Source organism: Anopheles merus, chromosome 3L, assembly GCF_017562075.2.
Source record: "Anopheles merus strain MAF chromosome 3L, AmerM5.1, whole genome shotgun sequence".
Taxonomy (NCBI): domain Eukaryota; kingdom Metazoa; phylum Arthropoda; class Insecta; order Diptera; family Culicidae; genus Anopheles; species Anopheles merus.
Window position 1 is genome coordinate 36,888,444 of NC_054085.1, and position 26,855 is coordinate 36,915,298.

General features: G+C 44.1%; 1 protein-coding gene and 1 long non-coding RNA gene across 13 annotated transcripts in view; one reads left to right on the forward strand and one right to left on the reverse strand.

The window, feature by feature from the left end:
• The window catches only part of LOC121599732 (ecdysone receptor), a 186,505-nt gene extending 179,347 nt beyond the window's left edge, over positions 1-7,158 (forward strand). For all 12 annotated transcript variants that reach the window (XM_041927772.1, XM_041927771.1, XM_041927770.1 and 9 more), the window contains 5 exons: positions 1,145-1,318; positions 1,395-1,717; positions 1,795-1,941; positions 2,022-2,174; positions 2,267-7,158. In XM_041927772.1, the coding sequence (XP_041783706.1) occupies positions 1,145-1,318; positions 1,395-1,717; positions 1,795-1,941; positions 2,022-2,174; positions 2,267-3,199 (1,730 nt within the window). In that variant the 3' untranslated portion in view covers positions 3,200-7,158. The remainder of the gene's footprint in view (positions 1-1,144; positions 1,319-1,394; positions 1,718-1,794; positions 1,942-2,021; positions 2,175-2,266) is intronic.
• Positions 7,159-8,418: 1,260 nt separating this feature from the next.
• On the reverse strand, positions 8,419-24,975 carry LOC121599734. The gene is made up of 3 exons (XR_006005726.1): positions 24,748-24,975; positions 24,493-24,664; positions 8,419-8,709 (listed from the first exon to the last, which is right to left on the reverse strand). It is a non-coding gene; the product is annotated as an uncharacterized LOC121599734 (long non-coding RNA).
• Between the last annotated feature and the right edge of the window lie 1,880 nt (positions 24,976-26,855).

Below are 26,855 nucleotides of genomic sequence, written 5' to 3' on the forward strand. Positions count from 1 at the left end.
GGAGCTGCTTCTGCATCATCATGCAACCGCCGGAATTTTCGGTGGCATAAAATCTCTGCACACTGCAGGGGTCCACAGGAAGGATCTCGCGTGTGTTCCAATGGGGCGGAGTACCTTTGAATCCAAAACGGGGAGTTACGGCTCAAAATCTGCTCCAAAAGTCAGTGCAAAAGAACAGTTTGGTTTAAAAATAAGAATAATGCAACTCAAATGTACTCCGACACACAAGACCTGGGAAGAGAGAGTAAGAGAGAACCCGTTTTAATAATGCACAACCCGTCAAACTGACACAATAAATACATCTGCGCATGATATAATGAGATTTCGCTGCTTTATGTCTCACATTTCCTCACCGACCCACCAAACACCCGGTTCGTCGTCTGGCTTAATTTATTTCATCGCAAGGATTACATTTTGCTGGTACACTCCCCACTCCCTGTAAATGCAATTTTCTGCATTCGCATATTGTCAGTAGTAATAAACGTATAATAAACCACAAAAGCGCCCCCGTCGTCCTCGACAAACATATACACACACACAAACACTCCCAAAGCGGTTGACGCGGTTCTTGAATTTCCGAAAACTGTCACGCATTTCTGCAATGACGATGGATGATGATGATGATGGTGGTCGTGGTGTGGTGGTAGCGGATTGAGGTTGATCCCCCCTTGGCACCAAAGGAACGCACCGTGACAGCAGAAACGAGTTCAAGAGCAACCATTTTTCGAGGGTAATTAAAGCATTTTTTTTGTTTGTTGGTGTTCGGTTGCGCTGTTGTTGGGGAGTGGATCTTGGTGGTTTCCAACGTCATCATCAAAATGCGTGCCAGTTTTCTTATCGTGCCCGGGGCCAGAAGATTGCACTTGCAAGATATCCAAAAAACGCATCACGAGCGCATCGTGCAGCCACATTGTGTGTGCTTTAATGCAGCATTGTTGCGTGGCAACATGTTCGCGTGCTAATCGCTTTTATTCAGCTCCAAGTCTTCTCCACACCAGCGTTAAATGTCGGATAGATGTATGTAAGAGTTTAAATGTTTAAATTGCGCACTTCAATACCATCAGATAGCGCGCGCATGGCTTCAAGCATAAAAATAACTAATTCGGCTCCTTATCTCCTTCTTTTCTTCTTCTCTTTGATCCAGGCCGTGAAGATTTGTCCCCGTCGAGCAGTCTGAACGGCTACACCGGCGATGGCAGCGAGGCGAAAAAGCAGAAGAAAGGCCCAACGCCGCGGCAGCAGGAGGAGCTCTGCCTCGTGTGCGGTGACCGGGCGAGCGGCTACCACTACAACGCACTTACCTGCGAAGGCTGCAAAGGTAAGTCCCCATCACACACCAGTAAAAAAAAGTGTCAACACACACTAACGACACTAAATTCAATGCATTTGCACAGGTTTCTTCCGGCGCAGCGTCACCAAGAACGCGGTCTACTGCTGCAAGTTTGGGCACGCGTGCGAGATGGACATGTACATGCGGCGCAAATGCCAGGAGTGCCGGTTGAAGAAGTGTCTCGCGGTCGGCATGCGGCCGGAGTGCGTCGTGCCGGAGAATCAGTGCGCCATCAAGCGGAAGGAGAAGAAGGCGCAGAAGGAGAAGGACAAGGTGCCGCCGAACCCGTCGACCACCACCGTGAGTACAACGAACAGCAGCAGCTACAAGTCGGAGCTGCTGCCGGTGCTGATGAAGTGTGAATCACCGCCCACCGCCGCGATACCGGTAAGTCTAAATGTGGGAGAGAGAGAGAGAGAGAAAGGCTCCTTTAATAATGCTACGTCTAATTGTCTCGTTTGCAGCTACTGCCGGAGAAGCTGTTGAACGAAAACCGACAAAGAAACATACCTCTGCTGACGGCGAACCAGATGGCCGTCATCTACAAACTGATCTGGTACCAGGATGGCTACGAGCAACCGTCGGAGGAAGATCTCAAGAGGATAATGATTGTAAGTAACCAAGAGGATGGCCCTACCCTGGTGGCTTGAAGTAGTCAAAATAACGCACAATACTCTTCTCTCCATCTTAGAACTCACCCAACGAGGAGGAAGATCCCCACGAAATCCACTTCCGGCACATAACGGAAATCACCATCCTCACAGTACAACTAATCGTCGAGTTCGCGAAGGGACTGCCAGCATTTACCAAGATCCCGCAGGAGGATCAGATAACGTTACTAAAGGTAAGTATGCGTACACACACACACACAAACACAGTGGCTTTGCTCTATGAGCTTTTCATCATGTCGTTCCATTCCACCCTTGCGTTAAACAGGCCTGCTCCAGTGAGGTGATGATGTTGCGAATGGCCCGCCGGTACGACGCCGAAACCGACTCCATCCTCTTTGCCAACAACCGATCGTACACGCGCGACTCGTACAAGATGGCGGGCATGGCGGACACGATCGAGGACCTGCTGCACTTCTGCCGGCAGATGTACACGCTCACGGTGGACAACGTCGAGTACGCGCTGCTGACCGCGATCGTCATCTTCTCCGACCGGCCAGGGCTCGAGAAGGCCGAGCTGGTGGAAACGATCCAGAGCTACTACATCGACACGCTGCGCGTCTACATCCTGAACCGGCACGGGGGCGACCCGAAGTGTAGCGTCACGTTCGCGAAGCTGCTGTCGATCCTGACCGAGCTGCGGACGCTCGGCAACCAGAACTCGGAGATGTGCTTCTCGCTCAAGCTGAAGAACCGTAAGCTGCCCCGCTTCCTGGAGGAGATATGGGACGTGCAGGACATACCGCCGGTTGGGCTGGCTCGGCACCAAGAGCTGGTCGCACAGCAGCAGCAACAGCAGCAGCAGCAGCAGCAGCAGCAGCAGCAGCAGCAACACCAACAGTCGGACAATCCGAACACTTCCTCAATGGCATCCACCTCGTCGACCATCGTCGTCACGCCGATGCAGCAATCCAGTCAGCTTCAGCTGCAGCAGCAACAGCAGCAACAGATGCACAGTAACGGAGTCGTACCCACACTGCCGGTCGGCGGCGGTACTAGCGTGGTCGGAGGAGTAGTCGGCAACAGTATCACCACGAACGGCGGCGGTGCGGTAAACGGCAGCAGCAGCAGTAACACGGGCGTCAGCAGTAATAGCAGCAGCAGCAGCAGCAGCAGCAGTAGTAGTAGTAACGCGAGCAGTAACGGCAACACCAACGGGCTGCTCTCCACCGTCGGCATGCTCGATCACCACGTCGTATAGCTAGCGTAGGGCACGGTGCCCCCGGTGGTCGGCGCCGTCACCGCCCCGGACGTACTGTTCGACAGTCACGTGCATCCGCTGGCCGCGCTGATCGGTGCTGCCGGCGGCGGTGACGACGGCGACCACGCGGCCACCGGAAGCGTCTTCCCGGACGACGACATTCTATTTATCGTAGAGAGTTAATTTATTTGTTTTCTTTTTCTTTTTTGACCCACAACAACTCCTCTTTGGTGGGTTTTTTTGCCTCTCCTGAGTGTGTGTGTGCAAGTGTTGCGAAAACGACACTGGAAAAAGAGTCAGTAGTGGTGCACAAATCATCCACCGAGTTTTGGATTGATGTTTTTTTTAACACACATACACAGACATACACACACCCAAAGTTAGAGGTGTGTGTGTGTGTGTGTGTTTTGGCAGATTTTAACAATATTTCATTCCTCACCTAATTATACAGCTAGAGTCTTTTTTTTTTGTACAGTAAACTGTAACGTGAAGTGAAAACCCGGAAGTAATGAATTGTTTTACGTTTAAGGCAGTTAGTTTGTTAGAGGATCGCGCGTTTTTTTTTTCTCTCTTCTGTTGTACATCTTCCAGCATTGTTACGTTAGGAGGAGAGGGAACGAGAGGGACAATCCCATCCCCAAACCGGGATTGTTTGCAATTAGGGAGTTTTGCATTGTAGATAATTGAGTGAAGTGTTTAATTGAATATTGAGCAAGGAAGCTTTCCCCCCTCTCCTTGGACCGCCGCTGCGTTGTGTGCGCGTAAATCTGTGTTGTGAATGATGAAAGAGCTACTATTAGCCTACGATAGTAAGTGGCAGGATTAGGATCGTTTTTTTTATTGTAAGGTAGGGAAGCACCAGCACCAGTGTGCAGCATTTCCGGTTTACCCATCGGATGCGGGGGTAATTGGTAAGAGTGTGCACAAACGATGTGTGTGCGGTGTATTTAAGCGGTAGGGATGTTTAACGATACTGAAATAAGCTAAAGGGGAACACACTAGCAAACTACTATTACTACTACTACGACTACTACTACTACTACTGCTACTACTATTACTGTGGAAAAGCTGCGAAAGAAGGTGCAACGAGACGTGCTGCACCCATTTGCACCCCCGACAATCCAACTTAAGAACACCGTCGCACACACACACACACACTTCCTCCGCGTGGAAGAACTCCTTTCAACATTTAAATATACTGCCACAGCTACATTGCGCTGCTGTAGTAGTAGTAGTAGTAGTAGTAGTAGTGTAATGCCACCATTCCTACTACTACTACTATTACTACCACTACCATTTTACTTTGTCAAATGGCTGCTACCCTTAAAACACTGCGAGAAGGAGAGCTAATGTGAAAAGAAATGCAACCGAAGCACCCGCCGGAGAAAGGGAAACCCAAAATTCCACCTCCTTTTTGACGGCCCAATAGAGCCTCCTACTGCCAATAGAGAAATACCGTACAGTAGCATACAGAAAAAGGAGAAACGGCACGCCACAACAAGGTTCACATTGATTGAGGTGATCCCTCCCTCCCCTACGGGGGGTGTATGTGTTGTAAAGGTGGATGCGCCCCACGCTAGTAACACCGCGCGCGCGGTACGTGTGTGTGTCTGTAGAAGGTTAAGATATGGACAGGTGTGTTGCGGTGTGCGGTTCGGAAACACCTTCTTTCGTATCGTTTGGCTGTGACTTGTTAATAATTTTTAAGAGAAGCATATATTATTATTATTATTATTATTACTATTACGATCAACAATATTACTATTAGCGTGGACACAGCACTCGCACGCACACCGTTCTCTTGGCTTTAGATGGCGAGAAATGGCGTATGTGTGTGTGTGTGTGTGAGTGTCTGTGGCGCAAGCACTCTAGCCCTTGCGCAAGAGAAAAACAGAAAAGAAAAAAGGATATATGTAGGGGAAGCTATTGTGTGAACCAGGAATACAGTGTTTACAGAAGCAAATCGCTCCACTTTCCTTCCCCCCCCCCCCCCCCCCCTCACAGAAAGATAGAGTTAATAAGCTAGCGGAGCTAAGTTACTTTCGGAAACAAAACCTCTCCACACACGCGCGCGTGTGGTTTATAAAAGCAAAACCAGAAAAAAACGCAACAGCGGGAAGATGAAGTTGGGGATTTGCTCGCACTAATGGCGGTGGTTGTTTTCCGATATTTGGAACGAATTTCAGTGTGGTTCAGCAGTAGTAGTAGTAGTAGTACTCTCTGTGCCGTAGCAGCTGTGTGAGATGATCCCGCGACCACTTCTTCTTCCGCGCGTTGTTTTGTGTGGTTTAGCAGAAGAAAAAACACACAGTTTCACTAAAAAGGGAAAAAGGGGACGAATCGACCGGATCGAAACACACTGGGAGGCCAGCCACACTGCGGTGTCCTTCTTTTCCCCCAAAAACTCTCTCGCTCTATCTCTCTATAATAGCACACGCAGACGATCGTGTAAGTGTGAGTTTAAAATGTTTTAAGCAAAACCCTCAAATTTAAAGGCGCACCTTGAAATGCCAGTTCTTACAAATCGCAAATGTGGTGTTTGCTGCTGCCTGCTATCTTCACGACGGCGCTTGATTGATTGATTGGCGAGTGGAAAAGGAAGTGCGGGGTTTGCGGGAAAAGAGAGTGAGAAACGTTTATAATGTAGCAAAATGGCAAAAAGAATTGTAGTTTGAATGCATAGTTTTGTTGCTTGTGTAACACAATTTAGTATGGAATTTAGAGAACATAAAACGATGTGCATTTAAGTTTTACACACTCTCCTCCCCCTAGGCTCAAAATCCAGGTTTTTGGGGGAAACCTCCTGAATCCAGAAAGGCTTCTTTATTTGTCGTTGCAAAACGCACTCGCGCACACACACACACGAACAATCGGTTGTTACTTTAAACATATCCTGTAATGCGTAATGTGTTTCCGTAAGCCTTTATTCAGTCTCTTTCCTTGTGTCGCGCGACCACTCTTCTGTGCGTGTGTGTGCGTGTGTATGCATTAGAACCCATTCTGTTTTAGTCGAAAAAGCAAACAATTAAATCAATTATTAGTCAAAAGTCGTTGTAAATCGTTTTATAGCCAAATGCGGCCAACTGTAACAAAGAAAGATTCTCTCTCCTCCCAACCTTGTTCTGGCCTTGTTAAATTACCTCGTTTCCATCCCTGGTATTAATTTTATAGCAAAATTTTAAGCTTATTCCATTTAATCACAACACACACACACCCTCCACAATACCACACCCGTCCGTTCCTACAAAGCAAAAACGACCATAAACGTTTGCGGTTGTCAATTAATTGCAAGCTGCTAATGCGCGTGTGTTTTACACTTTTCCAGTTTGTTTCTAATAAAGTGAAATGGAGGGGAAAAAAGCTTTTTAAAAAATAGAAAACAGAAATGACAAAAGCAGCAAAACAAGAGGGAACAACAAGAATTAGTTTTTGATCGTTGTTGTGCTAATTTAATTTCGCTTCCCCAGCTACTGCACTTTGCTTTACAAAAAGGAGGAGAAAATAAGACATGCAAATGAGAAAACGAAGAAATCGTGTATGTGTGGTGTGAGAAGGGAGAGACAGAAAGTGTAGAAAGAGTGTATGTTTTTCTTTCTGTTTGTGTTCGGAAACGGAGGTGCCTTTTGACAAAACAAACAAACAAAACAAAACAAAACAAATAATCACAAACAAATGTCGCAAACAGTGCAGGAAATCTAAAAAAAGAAAATAAAAGAAAAGTTAAAACACACACCATTAAACAAGCAGAATAGAATGTACGGAGTAAAGCAGCTTCATTCATACAATCTTCAAACTTCATTACAAACAGTAAAATAGAACAGAAAAAGGAAGACAAGCAAAACATTAAACAAAAACAACAACAGTAAAGATGTAATTTGCGTAGCAAAAGATGATAACTCGAGAAGAAAACAACGCAAAAAGCGAAAAGCAAACATGTAGAGAACACAAAACAAACAACAAAACTTTACTAGATAGGCGGGAACGGGAAACGAATTGAAAAAAGAGTGATTTTTTTGTAGTGAAACACGAAATGAGAGGCAAACAACAAAACGGACTGATTACTTGGTGCGCGGCGATGGCGGCGGCGTCGTGATGGTTTCGTTTTGGAAGTGCGATGAAACGAATGGGAGAGGAGAAGCAAGTTTTATGCAAACACCACCTCATAACCCGAAAAGAATAGATGCGCCCACAAAAAAAAAACCAACCCTTTTCGTTCTCTCTTTATCACACGATGGAGAGAAGAGGAAAAAAAGCTAAAAGAAACCTTTGTAATTAACGTGAAAAAGAAGCTTTTTGGGGAGTATAAAATCTCAACACACTGGATAAGAAGAGTGCAGAACAAAACAAACAAACAAAAAACACTACACACCGATTAGAGCTCTAGCACACGAATGCAGCTGAAGGATGGAAGACACACACTCTGTGCAAACTGTAGATAAAACATAGAAAAAAAGAGAGCAAAAACAACAACGGAGAAGGAAAATTTTGCCGCGCTTTTGTGTAAAATTGTACAGCTTTTAACAGAAAACACACACGTAGACGATTCTTATCTACACATGTAAGGAAAAGGCAAGGGCAAAAGGGCAAAAACAAGAGAGAGAGAGCAGCGCGATTACACACAACCGTGTATTATAGGCGAAGGATAGGAAGGATTAGGAATAAAAGGGAGCGAAAAAAAAACACACACAAAATGGGGAAAAGTTGCTGACAAAAAAAAACAACAACAAACAACAAACAACGCCAGCAACGCCAGAGAGCATACAGCATTAAGAGCGTGCATAGTGCATAATAGTTTTGCGTAATTCGTGTGTAAGCATTGAACTGGGATATGTGCAAAATTTTCTCAAATACTATTAATGACTTTATCGATAGTTACATTTTATTATTGCTATATTATTTTATTATTTTTTTTGTAATAAAATATTTCTTTTTTAATTCAAATGAGTTTTCTTTCGTTGGGTTCGTTTCGTTTGTTTGAAAAGGTTTTTAATTTCTTCATTCTATTTTCATTGCTTAAGATTCCCTTTTCCTTTACATGTCCTACTGTTCTGCGGAGCAGGCGAACCGTACAGTAGCGCCACCTATCCGTCAGTATTAGAAGCAACTTTTCAAATTGCATACATTTAGGCGTCCGTGGAGCTTTTGAATCTGTCCGTTACGTTTCCCCTATCGATAAAGCATTAATTTTATTTACGAAAATTGTACAACAGCACCGTGCGAGTATTTGAATGGACATTTTGAAGATGAAAAATCGTTTTTGGAATGATTGATGGAAATGTTTGAACAGTATTTACCGAGTTTTGAGGTACCAAATCCTCCAAGGGCTGTCGGGCAGGAGGGAAGCATTTGTACTTGAAATGGGATTTTTCGCGATTGTGGAGCGAGTTTTTTGGAAAAGCTAAGCTGAGAGCATTGATGTGATGATGGATTCATGTGGAATGAATAGCCAGTTTTTTTTTTCTTCTGTGGCCAACCACTGCCGTTTCTAACCGTAGAGACACATCTTACACCTAGGAATAGCGACGATACAATACAGTAATAATAATACATTATACATGCATCGGTGGTAATAATATCGTGTTTTGGGGGGAGATATGAACGTCATAAGCTTAATGTTTAAATTCCTCAAATCACAGATATAAGCTCTATTGCAGAAGGCCCACGAAGTTTCGATTTAACTCATCACAATAGTGATTACAATTCTAAGAGCGCGTTTGTGTAAATTTGTGTGCTAATGAACATTCCAATATCGCGTATACACAACACAACTTACTCTACCATCGAAAACAGTTGTCGAAGAAGCTCTTAGAAAGAGAGAGAAGGAGAAAGAGTGGTCAAGCAAATGGTAAAAATTAAGGTAATGAGCAGGAGTTAATTAAATATAACATCCAATAAATTTACCCTCCCATTCTCCCGAAGAAAAAGAAAGATGAGATGAAACCCATTTGTAAAACATTGCCATTAAGGCCCCACCCCCTCTCTGTTTCCTGAGCGGGGTGGGGCTGAGCGGCAGGAGAGCAAAAAGTCTTCAATCAACACAATCAACCGTACACCTCGTACCGTTCCGTGAGTGAACATTCCGGGGGAGAATATCGATTGCGATTAAATGGATATATTTAATAAAACAACATTATTGTAAACACAAACAAACCACACTACTCTTAACTTGAGGATACACACTTGAGGATGTAAAGGGGTGTAGAGCGTTTTACTGCGAACAACGCATGATGATGCATACATTTGAGGTAAGGAAGGAGAGTAACGCGATGTGGCAGGAGATGATACAATAAGATACAATTTTGAAGATTCAAATTTCGTACTGTTGAAAAGCTATATTAAATGATCCATCAAATCTCGTCGGCACACTACCAGCAGGAGGAGCAAGAACCAACACGAAGAACCACAACACAATGCGCTGAAGATAATCGTATCTTGGCTAATTCAATTATTGGCGTATTGCACTAACAAGCTAAAAAAGGCATACTTAATGTAACAACTAAGAGAAGAACGGTGAGAAAAAGGGGAAGAAAATATGCATTTTACTATCGATATTGATACACACCCAGTGAAAATACTCTCTCCATTGACGGTATAAGCAGCGAAGCAGTGATTTACATTCAAAATAAAAACACACACACTAGCGTTAATCACATTGGCAGTAACATATCTGTGTGATATTTAGAGGTATAAAAAACAACAGCAAAAAACAAAAGCAAAACATCAACATATTGGGGAGACATTTTTTTACAAACGAAAAACAACAAACTGCAAAAGAGAGAGAGAGAGAGAGAGAGAGAGAGAGAGAGAGAGAGACATAATAAGGCGTAAATGAGGCGTAATTTTGAGAGGGAAAAAGAGAAAAGAAAACACATCACTGCCATTACCGAGAGATTGGACATTTTTCTGACAGATTAGGGCAAAAGTTCTGCTGGATAAAGCCGCTTCGAACGAGTAAAGCATTGCTTCTGTTCGGCAAATTGCATACTTTACGGCGTTGACGTTGCAGAGCAGAGCAGAGCCACTGCACTTCTTGGCGTTCGAAGTAGGCAATTGTCCAACTAAACTGTTTCTTAATTGCAATCGATGCACTCACACAAGTGTGTTCGTTAGAGAGTTTATTTGTAAAGCACCATTTTAAGCACACCTTTTGGAGCACCGTTTTAAACATCTTTGTTCCTCGATTCGTTTTGGAACACAGTTGCAGCAACGAATGAAAACAAAAAAAAAACTATTAGCTTCCATTTTTTAAACTGCCCTTACGGCCGAACGACATTATGACTGCCTGTGTTCAGTTTGGTTTGATCGAGTAGCAACGATCTAAGCGATAACGTTAACACAACAAAAACAAAAAGAAACAAACAAAACTGCCACAATCCTGGAGGCTCTTCAGCGAAGGATTTTCCTCTTTACGTTACTGCATTTATTGCCGGTCGCTGTTGAGGTTGTTTTTTTTTATTTCTCTCTGTCAATATCTCGTGTGGTTCCTCTACAATTACAGTAACAATCCCCAATTCCATCTATGCGAGCGCGTGTGAGAGCGCAACGAAAACATCCAATCCGATCCCCCAAATGCCCTGCACGCCCACCAGCGCAACGCTCGGGCGCAAAACAAGACGAAATCAGCGCAAAAGCCCCCCCTCCTTCTTTCCAAAAGCGTGTGTCGAAAAAAAGCTCTACGATTAAGAAGAATAAACACAGCATATTTGGTGAAATTGTAGCAAAACATGTATAAACATATTTAAGGCAAATTACGAATAAAAAGAAACAAAAAGACCAGAGACTGGATGGTGTACGAGGGGGCAGGAGGAAATGGTTGGGTAAACGAAAGCAAGGCAGAAAAAAGCTACAGAATGATTATTTTTAAGGTTTTATGGCTTTCGTTTGATTTTGTGGCTCATTTTTTTCGTTAAATTACCTTTTTTTTCACGGCGAATTAGAGCTCCAGCAACATTTGCCATACAAATTGCATACATCTAGGCGCAAAAGAGCCGAATTTCATTTTACCGGCAAAATTACCATTTTTACCTCGATAAAAAGATTTCAATATTTTTATAATTAATAATGTTAGATGAAAGTTAAATTCTTATTAAAAAAAATACAACTAAATTCATTCTAAACACTCCAAGTGAGCCATTTTTAGTTGCAAATAATTTAATATTAAATATATAATAATATAATATATGATTTCATAATTTGTTAAATGAAAGTTAAATTCTTATTTAAAAAAATACAACTAAATTCATTCTAAACACTCCAAGTGAGCCATTTTTAGTTGCAAATAGAAGCACTTGTTTTCCCCACCAACCAATTACCAATACTTAACGGGCAACATATAAAGACAAAAACGAAAGATGACTGATTGCGGTGCTCTTGATAGTAGGATTAAACGTATATTGAAACATTACATTACCATAAGTAAAAGTTAAAAAAAAACAAGTCCTTACACAAACCGATACCGAAATAATGGAGAGCGTGTGCGGAAAAAAAAAATCTAAATTTAAACCCCATAACCGAGTAGTTATGGCTGTAGCTGTAGTCGGTGGCACTCTTACACTGTGCGTCGTCGTTTAAAAGTCCAACATTTAAAAAAAATGCTATTTTAATGGAATAATAATAATATTATCCCGCTTTGGCAATTGATACGGACACAAACAACAACTACGCACACAAGAGAAGGAGTAGCAGAAGCTTCTTCTAGCGTTTTGTTTTGTGTTTTTACCCTTTTTTTGTCACTCAGTTCACTAAAATCCAGCTCGTCCAGGTAAAATTGAAACACTTTTACTGTTTCTACACTTCGGCAATGCAAGCACAATGTAATGTAATACAACCAATTGGAATAGCTGTACTTTACTAGGCTTTACTGCTGTTAGGATTATCCTTCCCAAAGGAAAGCGCTTTTCCAACCCCCCCGAAAGGCGCACAAAAACAAGGACTGAATGGAAATAGGAAAAATAAGAGAAACGAGAGGAAAAGGAAAGGAACCAACATTGGAGGAGATTTAAAACTTTTTTGAGACTAAAGAAAAATCGGTTCTCGTACTACACACGTTTCGAAGGTAGGAAAACATTTCAAAATTAGACTGGTAATACTTATACACACAAAATTGTAGAAGAAGAGGGGCAAAAACGGAAACAGGAATGATGTTAATTTCATTCGTTTTTTGGGAACGAACACAGGAGGCAAGTGATGGTAAAAATTAAGAAGAAAAAATATTAAACAACACTTCTTCCTCTCCGGTCCTGATGCTTTTCTAGTGATGTAAGGACAGAAAACACTAACACTAACCTCAAATTGCACGGTTATAGGACACATCCTTCCCTCCTTCCCTTAGCTTGTTCGGTGTTCAACTCTCTATTGGATAAGCCCTACTACACCCAAGCTGTTTCGTTATCATTGTTCTTAATTAGAATAATTAGATAACATGCTTTACTTGATTGTGAACTCATTGTAAAGTAAATTGTTCTTACATTACTTTTTCCACTTTTTTATGCTCCTTGTTTTGGAACTTTAGGAAAAATTTACTTGTAGCCAAATTAAATGCTAGTTAATTTTATTAGGCAATTTTGTTTCCAACCTAAAAAAAGCAACCTGAATCAAACTACCTGTCGGTACGAGTTGAAGAGTGAAAAAAGAGGTAAAGAGAAATGAACGAAAAGTTACAAAACATGAATGTAAATAGTGAGACAGTAGATGACGCAACAACAGGGTGGAACCCAGCGGAAAAACCGGGAGAAAACAGCACGAAAGTGAAACGAATGGACAGAAACTTCAAAGAAAAATCCTCTTTAAATTTCTCTCCCTCACCCGTAAAATTCTGTACAATTGCAAACAATCTTTGACCTGAGATTCCCTGAATTGTTGAGTTTGCATAAATCCTTAAAGAAAAAAAACACGCGCAAACATATATGAAATAAAAATTATGCATTAGTATATAGCTGTGTTAATAGTGAGGATAAAAGGAGAAAGGAAAAGAGAAAGAGAAATGTACAGATACATATAATATATAAGCACAGATTCTAACCATGCAAAACCCCCGAGGAACAGAAATAACAAACAAACAAACCAAACAAAACAATAGCTGCTCTCACACCTGAACAGAAGAAAGTAAAACTTAAAACAAACAAACAAGAAAAGATAAATAAAGCAAAGCTTATTATTTTTATAAAAAGCTTCACACAGACACAACAAACCGTGCAAAAGAAACATGAAAACCGGTGTAAATGAAACAAGTACATCAAACAAACCAACACACAGATTTGATATGAGCAAATGACAACAAACAAAAAAACGCACTCGTGCAAACAGTTATCCCTTTAAAACAAAAAAATCCTCTTTTTAAACTTTCGAGCTATGCGAACAAACACACACACACACACTCCACGATACGTACAAACCCCCCCCCCCCCCCAAAAAATGGAGCATAAATTACAGAAAAATGTGAAATAGTGAACTTGTTACGCACTCGTTGCCATTACCTCAGTGTGCAAAGCTGCAACAAACAAACCTGACCTGGTTGCATCAAACACAACCAAAACAAACACAGAAGAACGTAAAACAAAACAAAAACACGAACAAAAAACCTGCATCTTATACGAAGCGCCGCAAACAATGTAAAAGAACAAAGCAAAATAGAAGAACATGTAAAATAACAGAGAGAGAGAGATAGAGAGAGAGAGAGAGAGAGAGAGAGAGAGGCAGAAGAGAGAGATAACTTTGCAAAACAGTAGCATCAACAGCAGTCAAACAGAATATTTAACAAAGCATTCTAGAGTTCTAGAAAAACGGAACAAACTGAAAGCACAAACACACACACACAAGCCGAAACAAAACACTACAAACCAACTGAAACCAATCTCAGACGTCGAATGAAAAAGAAAATGGATGAAAATATATATATTATATTATTAAAAAGAACTTTACACAAACCAAAACAGAGGATGCAAAACAAATGCTAAATAATAAAAGAAGAAAGCTATGTAAACTATATATAAAAAGAAAAAGGGATGAATCAAGTACGATTAGAGAGAGAAAAAAAGAGAGAGATAAAGTTACAATGGGAAAGGTGCAAAAAGAATGATAAAGAAAGGGAGAAACAAAATGTAAAATAACACAACACAACATGAAAAATACAAAATAGAGAAACTACATACAAAAAGAGAGCGAGAGAGAGCAAGAAAGAGAGGGAAAGAAAGAAACGCAAACGAATGCCATACTACTGTGAGAAGAAAGTAAGAATGGTAAAAATTTCAAATAAAATATGTATTCATTATTAAAAAAAAAAGAAATCTGCGTTCCGAGATGTAAGTTTGGGAAAGAAAACCGAATCCGTGGGAACATTCATTTATCACACCACACGCTGCTCCTAACCTCAAACATCATCATTATGGGAAATGCTGCTATCACAGGGTGTGTGTGTGACATTTGTATTAGGCCAGATTACGGTTTAAGGATTCTGTGCAACGACACAGAACACGCATCAATTGCTCGAAACGCTCCCATGGGATACAATCTCCGCAGCCACAAAATGCCGCTGGATGTGGGATCTTCTTATCAGGCAGCAGCAAGCGGTCCGACCATTTGCGGCCAGGCAGCATTGACGACCCTGGGAACTATCGCTCGAAATGGGCTGTTTTGGGATTCGGCCGGAGTGTTACTGCTCCCCGGTTGATAACCCGGCCGCGAACCCCGGGGGCGCAGATGTGGTCGAAAAGGTTATGCGCAGCACACCGCAGGGTCAACCGAAATGCGCTCCTTGGTTGCGCTGTTGCGCTTGGGTTTGTTTGTTTCATTCACCATTCGCTGGACTGTGGTCGCGTTATCGCCAAGGTCTTCTTAATTTAGTACTTGTGCCTGGTTGGTTGTTTAATTATTTTCTTTTATAGCTTCTTCCCCCAGTGAAGTTCGGTTACAGCCGTTGGCGAAGTGAATCCTAATCTCTTACCAGCGGGAGGGATAGTGTCGGACCATTTTCCCGCTAACCTTTCCCATCGATCAATGTGAATCGAATGTCAATTGATTGTTGATAACGGCGGCAAGTTAGGTTTGTTGCTTACAAACATTACCATCAAACTTGTACAGTTCTAGATAAGATAGCAAATAGAACATTCTAGATGCTCTTTATTAAACGCGCACTGAACGCGCTTCTTTTAAAAAAAGTCTTCATAGAAGTAGTACGCCTGAAAGTATGCAATCTGCTCAGCAAGAGCTTCAATTTGTTATGAACACTGCATACATTTAGGCGCACCATCATTCGTTTCGCTTTGAATTCTTAACTAATCGTAGTTAAAACTCGTCACTTTTAGCTCGTTTGGATTGGAAAAAAAACCTTAGACAGGTTGTACGCGTTTCTTTCCATCCATCCGGCCTCTCGCTCTCTCTCGCGGCCGCATAAACTAGTTCAGTCTGCCCCTGCGCTAAACTATGCAAACAAGGAATTGAACCGAATTGAACTGTATGATAAATATAGCCAGCATATTAAAGAGCTCTTTCCCTTACTGTTCGTACGTATCATCGTAACGTCGCTTGTCCGTAGGTGCGTTTGTGTTTTGTGGCGTGTTGTTGAATTATTCAACCAGACCTTGCCACCCCCCTAGGACGTTCTCCCGATGTGTTCGATATGTATGCAAATATATTCTCAATGTTTTTTTCGTCCTCAGGCACCAGCAGAGTAGGAGCAGTCGAGTTTGAAGCGCTTCTGAAAAATCGGCGTGAAACGGGTGTGTGACCAGAGCAGTAAGAACACACACACACACACACACACCACACACACACACACCACCACACACACACACACACACACACACACACACACACACACACACACACACACACACACACACACACACACACACACACACACACACACACACACACACACAACACACCACACACACACACCACACACACACACACACACACACACCACACACACACACACACACACACACACACCACAACACACACACACACACACACCACACACACCACACACACACACACACACACACACACACACCCACACCACACACACACACACACACACCACACACACACACACACACACACACACACACACACACACACACACCTCCCCGCCCAGTTTAGAATGTCCCAAAACCTAAGTGACTGAGTAAGCGGCTTGGGCAGCATAATCCATAGGAAGCATCCTTGCGTGCTGGAACGCGAATAAAGCTTCTCTCTTAAGTCTCCAACGTCACACACGAAGCAGTGACACTCTAATGATTGCCCCAAATCTTGTTTTTAAACCTTTCGACTCTTCACTGCAACAATGTGAAAGGCTAAATAGCAGCACCATCCGACAATAATGCCGACAATAAATATCTAACGCACCAGAGGTTCTAAATTTCCCGCTCGCAAGCCACCATTTCCCCGGTCGAAACACAGCGCTGCTTGTCTCTGCCTGGCAGATAAATCTTGAGAGAGCCTCCTCTCACTGTCCTCTATCACACAAACACACACACACACACACACACACACACACTCGACGGATTGGGAAGAAAGAGTTGCTGCCGACGTTACAACAATGTCGGGAAATTGGACCTCTCTCGCTCTCTCTTTCGGGGGGGGGAGAGGTAGAGCTAAATAATATCAAATCTTGAGGGAAGAAGGGAAGGAGTAGGGCACCACAGGAGACGGACGCACGACACGGGAGGTGGCACACACATACACGGTGGAATGCTTTGGACGATGGTGACAATCCTGCATTTGTAACGGTTGCGGCCAACAACAACAGCAGGAGGCCCCCACGAGCTATTTTCGGACGATCTATTATGGCGCACGCGTGTGTGTGTGTGTGTCTTGCACTGCGGAGACGACACCATGCCGGATGGGGATGATGGTGCTTTATAGCAGTAGATTTCGATTTCATTTCGGAAGCGACGACCGGGACCCGGCGGCAGGTAAATAATATTGCTTTTAGAATTAAACGCTCGCGTGTAGCGATGCGCAGGTTAATCATACACACCACCACCATCATCAGCGATTGAACCATCGGCGATCAAGTATTTCAATGCGCGATACACAACGATGCGTAAACGCCGCTACGTCTCGCGTGTCCGTGCCAACCAATCAAAGCAACCAAACCAAACCACAAAAAAAAACAGTTCGATCGAAAATCGCCCATAAATGTGGGCTTTTCCGCGCACGCGTGTACCATCCACCATGCTGATGGGTGAGGAGGAGCATGCACAACACAATACACAGAGCTCAGCCAGAAAGGGAGATGAGGGGGTACGATGGGCATAATTATAGAGTACTGGTTTGCCGCCACCACACCGGAGCGTAATCCACCGAAACCACTTTACTCTCCTCCCGCACACACTTTGCGGCGATCCCTTTTTCTGGGTGGAGTTGAAGAAGAAGGTCTACCTCGTTTGAAAAGAAGGCCAACATTGCACACACAGAGAGCTCCCCCGCTCAGATCAGATGAGAGTGAAAATTGATGCCGCTTCAGTTCGGGAAATTCCTCCAACCCTCTCCTTCCCCCCTCCCAAGTGGGTGCAAATTAACACCTCCGAAACTCCTTCTCCGATCCTTCTCCGGCCTCCCGATGACTAAGCGAGACTAAGGAATTGAAAGGTAATTGGACGGTATTATCTGATACGGTGTTCCGCATTCTCCCCCCTTTTGACGGTGTGTGTGCTTCAAGCGCGATAGAACAACCATAAACTGCTGTCGGTTTTCAAACACACATAAAAGCCCAAAACCCTTCCAAATACGCTGCCGCCGATCGCAAACCTGATCTCAGCTGGAATGCGCGCACACGAAGCGGGCATCGAGAGAAACCATAAAAAATCCGTGTTAAAATCTACAACATTGCACACACGCCCCTACTGGCGGCCCCGGGACTGGGGGAAGAAGAAGGGACCCATTTATAACTGGGTTACTGCTGCTGGGTAGAGCAGGCTCATAAAAAACGAGCATCCTCCTCGCTCTGTAGTAGCAGCAGAAGTTAGAGATCCAATTCCGGATAGGTCCACCAAACCCTGCACACTGTGATTGGAAGCCAATTCTTGAAGAAGGAGAGTATTGCAGTTTTGATTTTTTTGGGAGGCTTTTTGCAACTTGTGAGCCTCTCCAAACACGATAACACATACACAAACCCGCCGATAGGTTTCTTCCCTATGTGACTTGCTTGTCACATCATTAGCGCATTAGACTCCGGCGCTCCCGTTTGAATGATTCTTATCTCGGGTGTAAAGCCACGGGCCATAAAACAAAAACCAGGTGCTACTAACCCCAGCTGCGAAACGTGATAAGCGTGATAGAGCCTCCTCAGAGGGTCTCGGGTCTAAGTCTAGAAATGTGCAGTGAGTAAACCAACCAGTTGAAGTGTGTTTGATTTAGGTGCGTTGGGAGCTTATGACACTGTTGATATATAAAGTGATGTCATGACTTTTAGCAGTGATGACTCTCTCTTGAATGTCTTGCAAAAATCCAATGATTATGACTTCAAAAAACTGGGATCATTCCTATTCAGAACATCAGCTTAATGCAAACTTCTAGGACAAGATTTACACACTCACTTATCGGTATAGAATTCTCAACAAAAAGCAATACCATACTATTTCCACCACAGACCTATAGAGCTCATCTCAACAAATTGATAACAGCCATCCACCGATACGTTATAAATAGCTGTTTGTTAGTCATTAAGCGCAACAACACAAGGCCGGCGCCTTCCGTACCAATCACGGAGTTTGATAAATGAAACCCCATTGCGGCACATTCTACGCAATCCACCAGAACCCCAGAACAGAACAATCCTTCATTCAGGCTCGGTCCTCTCTTATCGCTCCCTTTCTAAAGCACTGCTTGTTAAAAATACGAGATTCAGGAGAGTGTGAGAGAGAGAGAGCGCAAACTCCTCCAAAGATAAAGTCAAATGACAAACCGGAATGTTCGCGCGGTGATTTATGTGCGTGTAAGGATTTCGGATCGATCGGGTAGGTAACGAGAGATGATCGTTTTGTCACTGATAATCTGAAAATGGTGACTATACAACAAGCGACAAGCAAGCATCGGGACAAGCTACACATGGAGACAGAGCGAGATGCACGAATGAGAGGAGATAACAGAACCCACAGATGGACGCGCACTTATTAACGCTCGGTCCGATGTAGTGCGCTTGTCGAGAGCTGTGCTGTGCGCGTCCGTGCTGTGGGCTCTTTTGTGGCACTGGTAAAAGATGTGTGTAAAGACACGCTTTATCGCTGCCGTTAATAACACAGTTGGCGTTGGACTGCCTGCCTCCGGTGCTGCTGCTGCTGCTGCTGCTGCTGTTCGTGTTGGAGAGATGGTTTTCACATTTCCAATGTTTTACGTGTACCCAACCACGCGTTAACTCGATCATATATCGGTACGAGATGCTACTTCACCCTTACAGTAGGCTATGCCTAAAGGTGTGTATCGTTACCCATTTTAACGCTTTCATCACTTTGTGATCGATCCTCCCGCGGGGGGTTGTGTAACGGAACGGGGTTGACAGGCAAACATTAACTGCTTGACAGGCATCTGGTTGGGAGAGATATGGTTTTGATGCCATTTGTCATAATTTTGAGGTGGATATAATATCCTATATGACAAATCGTGATCATCAACATTTATGGGAATTATCAGCTATTAAGAAGCATTGTTCAACAACTGTGTTCAAGATCGCTTCATTAAGCGGGGATGACACTCAGAACTAGATCATTAAAAGACACTCAATTCGATCTCATTTGATGGAGTGGATTTTAAAGATTTCGGTGTGCTACACACGACGCTCCACACACACACCATGTCATTGACCGCATCTTTGGAATGGAAGGCGCGCGTTCTTTGCACAACCCCTCTATGCTAAGGGTTGGCAAGAAAACGTTATGTGTGCGCTTTTTTTCTTCCTGCTGCTCCTGCTGCTCTTGCCTACAGTTCTTCGTTCTGTTTTCGTATCTCTTTTTTTAGAAACTGAAAAAACCTGTCTCACTTTTGTTGTAACACGCACACAAACACACACGTGCCCGCTGCTTGCGGTCGCTCTTCAGTATCGCAACCTGTTCCTGCTTCCGAAACGGGGTCCAAAAGAACGCCGGGCGGGAGTTGGTTTCCAATATCCTCAGAGCGTGCAGAGAAACAGGTTGATGAGATGAGAGGTGGTGACGACGACGATCGCCCCCACGCCCACCAAGTTTGTGGGTTTTGGAAAATTTGTTTTACGCGCTTCCAACATTGAGACCCCACTCCCCCTTCTTAAGACTCCCCACAAAACGGGAGAAAGAGGATACGGGAAAAAAGAGGCCCAAGCGCTGCATTTGAATAAAAACGCGTTAATCACACACGGGCGGGACGAGATCGAGCGGACGAGGTAGAGAAGATCGCGGAATAAACGTTTTGCGATCATTTCCAGGACGTCATCATCGTCGTGGTTGCTCCGTGGTTGCTCGGTGGTTGCTGTCGTAGAGTCTTCCAATCCTATCAAACTCATTCTCTCCTTCTGCGAAAAGACACAGGACAGGAGGGGGGAGGGGGGGAGGGGGAGAGAGAGCATGTTCGCGTATGTTGAGCAGGTTTTTTCTATAGAAGCAGCCTCAGCTCTCCTCTGCCAGACTACAGGACGACAACTTCTCTACACACCATACCATTGGGGTCGGGGGGGATGGAAATATTAAAATTTAACTGGTAAAACTCGTTTTATGAAACCGCGCCAACACACAAGAGTTTGGTCGCTGTGTTTGGCGTTCGTCGTGAGAACACGCACACACACACTGCCGCCTGTTTCGGTTCAAGTTCTTGGTGAACCTTTGCAGGCTGCTGATGGAACACCAGATGGAACCACTTGTTTTGCGGCCAGCCAAACAAGCAAAAGGAGAGCAAATTCTCTGTTCCAGGAATGTTTTGTTCTGAGTTTTGGAAATTCAGGGTTTTAAAATGCTTAAGATGCTTTGGCAAACAAACAAACTGAGACCCAAGGAAAGAGATCACAGGATCTCCAACAACACTGTACACCCATCGATCGTGTTGTTGATCAAGATCGTTTGGAAGTAACGAGACTATCAGCAAACACAATCAATCTCTGCTACCTTTCAGAGGGAGAGAGAGAGAGCTCTGTTGATTTCAATCCGACCAATTTGAGAATGAGAGCAATAGCAAACCCACCAACAACATCCAACCAACCGGTTATTGGAAAACGTGTCATTTTCGCCTCATTCCAAACAAGGTCAATGGCAGGATGTGCGTGAAACGGGTTGACTTCGGTGTAGAATCGGCGCGATCACCATCAAGCATTAAGACGACTCTTCTCGAAGATCCACTTTCTGTCGTAGCCTTCACTCCAGAAGTTAGGGAAACCTTTTAGCACACATTTTTAAAATTCCCTCAACAGGTTTCCCAGCAAAACCTTCCCCCAGCCTCCATAATACCATGAGAAAGCTCAGTGATTCTGCCGATTCTTCTATGTGCAAACAAACCAACTATGCTCGGATGTGTCTCCTGGTTGGTATAATATCTCATGTCGTAACATTCCTAAACCCGGAGATGCATTTTTCGCGCCGACATCGCTCGCACAAATGTCTTCATTACTCGCCCTGAATGTGCAATAATGCCCCAACCCCCGCACGGGTTGACTCTCCAAGCGCTCCCCTCCAGAAGGGTCGTCCACGTTTCTTGCCTGCTGAAATATGCAAATTCCTTTCCCCCGCACGTTTTGTCAAAAAGTGCAACTGCGCATGCACCGCGCCACCACTGGCTCCAGAAGCCGCTGCCAGTATTCCCATTTGTTGCCCATTTCGGAACGGCCCCAAGGCAAGGGAAAGAATTATATAAAAGGTTTGTGTTTTGCGGTTGTTTGTTGTTTTTTTGTAACGTTTGTTCACTTCCAGATTAGCCTGACACGGGAAACGGGGGGGGGGGGAGAGAATGATGTTGATGTTTGCTGACAAGTCAACCTTCTCATATTAATGCTGATGAGCTCCAAAGTTGCTGCTCGCCATATTCGATGAGCGGTGTGTGTGTGTGTGTGTGTGTGTGTGTGTGTGTGTGTGTGTGTGTGTCTGTCTTCCTCCGGAGGGTTTTTTTGTTCTTCAGAGTCGCGTTGGAACACGATCGAAAACGTTACCGTTCCTCCCAACGGAACGACACCATCTATACCCAACAACGCTCCAGAAGGCTCATGGTATGGTGTCATGGCTTTTCACTCGAGACACTTTTTTCCCCCCTTTTGTGCAGCACAACACTTGTAGCCCAAAAACCTCGGCTTATTCGTTAAACCAAAAAAAAATGAAGCGGAAAGGAAAGAAAAAACACTACCAAACAATGCATTAAAAAATGCTGCAATTAATGTAAAAAAACGCATTCATTAAGAAGTCTGAACTGCAAACAGCCATTACCGGATTGTGTGTGGTGGTGGTGGTTGATGTTTTGGCCAGCTTTTTTGTTGTTTTAATGTGGAGTGTATCATACCCTCCGCTAGTGGGGCCTTGCGATACAGTTCAGACCCCGCGACAGTTATACACTGGTTTTTATCTTGATTTCTATCATCTCTTTCTGTCTCTCCCTTGGAGTCTTCTCTCAACAAAGTGCGGCAAAGTGTGAAGAAGCCTTTCGTGCCAGCGACGATAATCGGGGTCCTGGCGCTCCATCTCCCGGGGAAAATGACGATCAAAGCGTGTGGAGCGATTACCAGAAAAAACCAGCGGCGAATATATCGTGTGCTGTTGGAAGCGCTAAATCGGGATATAAACACAGGCCCCGAGGATACGGACTGGCACACACCCTATCATTTACCGGAAGGACCACCGTTTTGATGCCCGTTTATGTACGAAAAGTGCCTTCGGGGGTTGGAAAGAAAGGAAAAGGAATCAACGCAATACAGGTAGCTTAATGTTGGGCGCAGGCTTTGAGGGATGAGATGGTTGATGAACGTCCGAGACGAGAGATGTATAGATGCGACTCCCTCGAAGTCGCACAATTGATTTATGGAGACGGAAGACGCTGTTTTCGCTACCTAGAAACCCGCATCGTAAGCGCATCTTATTTCTTCAATATCGGAGATGTGACCAGACGTTACTGCACATAAAATAGGTTAATGAATCTTGCCCCAAACCCAAATGAGGCAACACAGTTTGCGGTTGCATTATCGGAAGAGGAAACCTTCCCGTCCGTCGCTGTCGCTGATTACAATACGAGGCGGGCCAATGTCGAAACCCTACAACTGTGCAAGACAACCACACGGAAATAGTTCGCTTGGAGACTCGCGTTGGAGACGACAAATCGTCGTCTCTCTGACGGGCTGTGTGAACTGTGTCACTAAAGTGTGGTAGGAAACGGAAGGGCAAGGGCATGCATAGATAGGCCCGTTTCCGTTCATTTCCGGGCCGAGACGAAGCCGAAGGGATTGTGCATATGTTAGTCATCCCAACTCGGGAATGGGGATGTGTGGTGCTTAGAGGAATTATTTATTGCACACTCATTTCATCATCATCATGGGGGCTTTGGGTTGAAACAGAAGAAGGTTAGGTCATCTACTTCTTCTTGGGATATCGATAAAAAAAGCTGGGAGTTTATCAGGAGGATAGAGTCAGAACGGATCTTGAACATTTGCCCCCAGTAAGAAATAGTGACAACAGCATCAGGGCGATAACTCTATCTTTGCGCATATCTGCCTCTTGCTAGTCTAATTTTCTCCTCTCTAGTCCTCTGTGGACCTACTTGCGCAAAACTCCATGCGTGATGTTGCGTTGGAAGAGCACCAACAACAACAACAGTGAAATAAAGCACAGAAGAATGCGAAAAAACGCCAGTGAACCTTAGTACCATAGCAACATTGTAGTGAAGCATCGACGATCATATAAAACATACACACACACACGAATGATTTACAAATGCGAGTTCTTCAGAGATGACTTGGGCCAGGGGCTGCGCACGTGATCGACGACCTCCTGCTGGTCGATCAGAAATGGGCAGGGATTGTGCTTGGCGACACACAAAACCGACTTGTGAAGAGAAGTCCAGTGACGATGGAGGAAAATTAATTGTAATCGATACCGGGTTCTAGACTCTTATTGTGCTTAGCGCCTTCGCTCTTCCCAAAAACTGATACGAAAGAGGAGTTCTTGGAGTGGTCTATGGGATAGACAGCAACAACTCGACGCGCTTCAAACCTGTTTGAATACTTCAGATTGTCATGTCAATTTTTGCATTTTTAAGCACTCGCTATAAATTATGCTTCATTAAGGATCTTCTAGTCCCCCAAAAACAGAACCATTCTTTGTAGGTAAAAGTGCTTCGATCGTACTTACCAAAAGCAACGGCGCCACCAGCAGCAGGATGCAGAGCAAAACGACCATTTGTTGCGCACACGGCCGAACTACCAGGAATAAAAAAAAAAGTAAAAGTTCCCATTTCCACTTCATTAATCGACAGGTTGTCCCAAGGAAAGAGAGAGAGAGAGGTAGTGTGTGTGGCGTTTTCCTGCAAAAAGATAACGGTCAATTGGTTAATTTCAACACGCTCGTTTTATATGCTGTTTGTTTTATATGCTGTTTTACTTTTACCTTTCGGCTGCTCGCGGGCGACGGACACCATGGGACGGGTTTTGTTTTTTTTATGACCTCGCCTGAGTTTCAGGGCCCGGATAGAGAGTGAACTTTTATGGGACTGCACTGCACACACTCTAATGTGCACAACACTCTACGGATATGAATCTACGAACGGGAGAGAAAGAAGAAAAAATAAAACCTGCAAATTGACCATAAAGATGACTATCAAACGAACTGCACACAACGCGGTGCGCGTTCATGTTTTCTTGGACAGAGTTCTTAGATTATTATCGTTCCACCACGATAATGTATTTTTGATTGAAGAATCCACAGGAATCACTATTGAATATTCAAAGTCTTTTGAGGAAGCCTCAAGACTCATGCTCACTAAACAAAAGCATCGAAAGGTAACATACACACACGCACACGCGCAATACCTCCCCACATTCATGTCAAACTCATCCTCAATCTCCCCAGGGATCACCGATGTGTCAAACTGTGCCCCCGGAAGGCGAGTCAAACGGTTCAAACGATATCCGGTGTGTTCATCGGCCGCGCGCCCGCGTGTGCGCACGCTTTTTTCGTTTAAATACCGGAAGTGTGAGTCTACCGCTGCCGCTGCCGTCATCCCGCGGCAAACCTTTTCGCCTCTGCTGCCGCTAACTGGACATAGACACACACAGGCACACATCAGAAGCAGTCAGGCTCCTTGCACAACTTCTTAATGGGTAGCATCCTTCTTGACCTCCCGCCCGACGTCCTTTCGCTGTTTGAAATTTGTTAGGAACCGGGGTCGGACGAAGGCACACTCTCACCACACGTTGCAACTGTTGCCCGATTCCGCACGCGCGCGTGTGTGTTGTCTGCACATCGTCACCTTTTTTTTTTGGTGCTTCTTCGATATGTTTGCAGCCCTCCCTCCGAGGGCCATGTGGTCGATGCTGTTTCCGGCTTCGCTTTTGTTTTTTTTTTTTTTTTGTAGCTGTTCAATCGGTTTGTTTGATCAAATGTCACGCTTCCGCGGTTGAAGAAGACGAGTTTGGGAAATGAATCGATGAATCGAATAACACAAAAAAAGCAACGGCGCCCCCTAGCAACGGCGCCCCCTAGCAACGGCGCTGCAGTAGCTCTTGTGTGGAATGTTATCGCTCCCAGCCTACTATGATCGTGCGATGAGATGTTCTTGGCTTACGAAAGTCTGTCAATAACGCTTCAAGTCCTCCTTTCGTAACTGTTAGTACAGTCGGTGGTTTAGTTTTCAACAAAACTTGAAGAAAGAGAGAGAGAGAGAGAGAGAGAGAGAGAGAGAGAGAGAGAGAGAGAGAGAGAGAGAGAGAGAGAGAGAGAGAGAGAAAGATATAAAAAGGCTTTAACGCATCTTTGTACAGCTGTTTCTTGGAATAATTGGAATGAAGTAACCAATATTACGGGAATTGTAAGGCAGATCTTCTACGTAAGGGTTGGAGATATCATCACGATCATCTACAGATTCCTCTGGTTCATGTTCTTGCTATCCGAGCAGCCATCAGAGGCCATGAATATCTGGAAGGTCTTGTTGAAATTTGGACTCATTAGGCAACCAAATCTAATATTCGATATTGTTCCGAGGTAATTACCTTCAATACCGAGTTCAACACTCCTTCAAATGATGTCCAACTATAAATCTTCAATTCAGACGACCTCCCGATATCCAAGAAACCCTCTAGAATAAGGCATTGTTCCACCACTCTTTAGTTATTTTTCATATCCTTCCCAAAATCCGTTCCCCCAATTCCTGGATATCATAGAATTTTCAATTATATCCCTCATCCTCATCAAGCTGATACAATGTTGCCAACCACAACTGCTTTGGCTACTGTAGCACAGTTGATGAATGGACACAACCACCGATCAGCACCGATGGTAATCAAGGGTTCTCTTTCTCTGTCTCTCTCGGTCGGAATAAATGATTTTAAATTTATTACCAACCGAAAGGAACCTCCAGGCCAACTAATAAAATCGATGCAATGACATAATTTTTCTTCTCCATTCTCACTCTCTCTCTCTCCCCCCATCGTTCTCTTGAGCCCTTCGAAGCGCTCAAAGATGGACGCTAGAGAAATTAGCCTTTGCCAGTTGCGTTC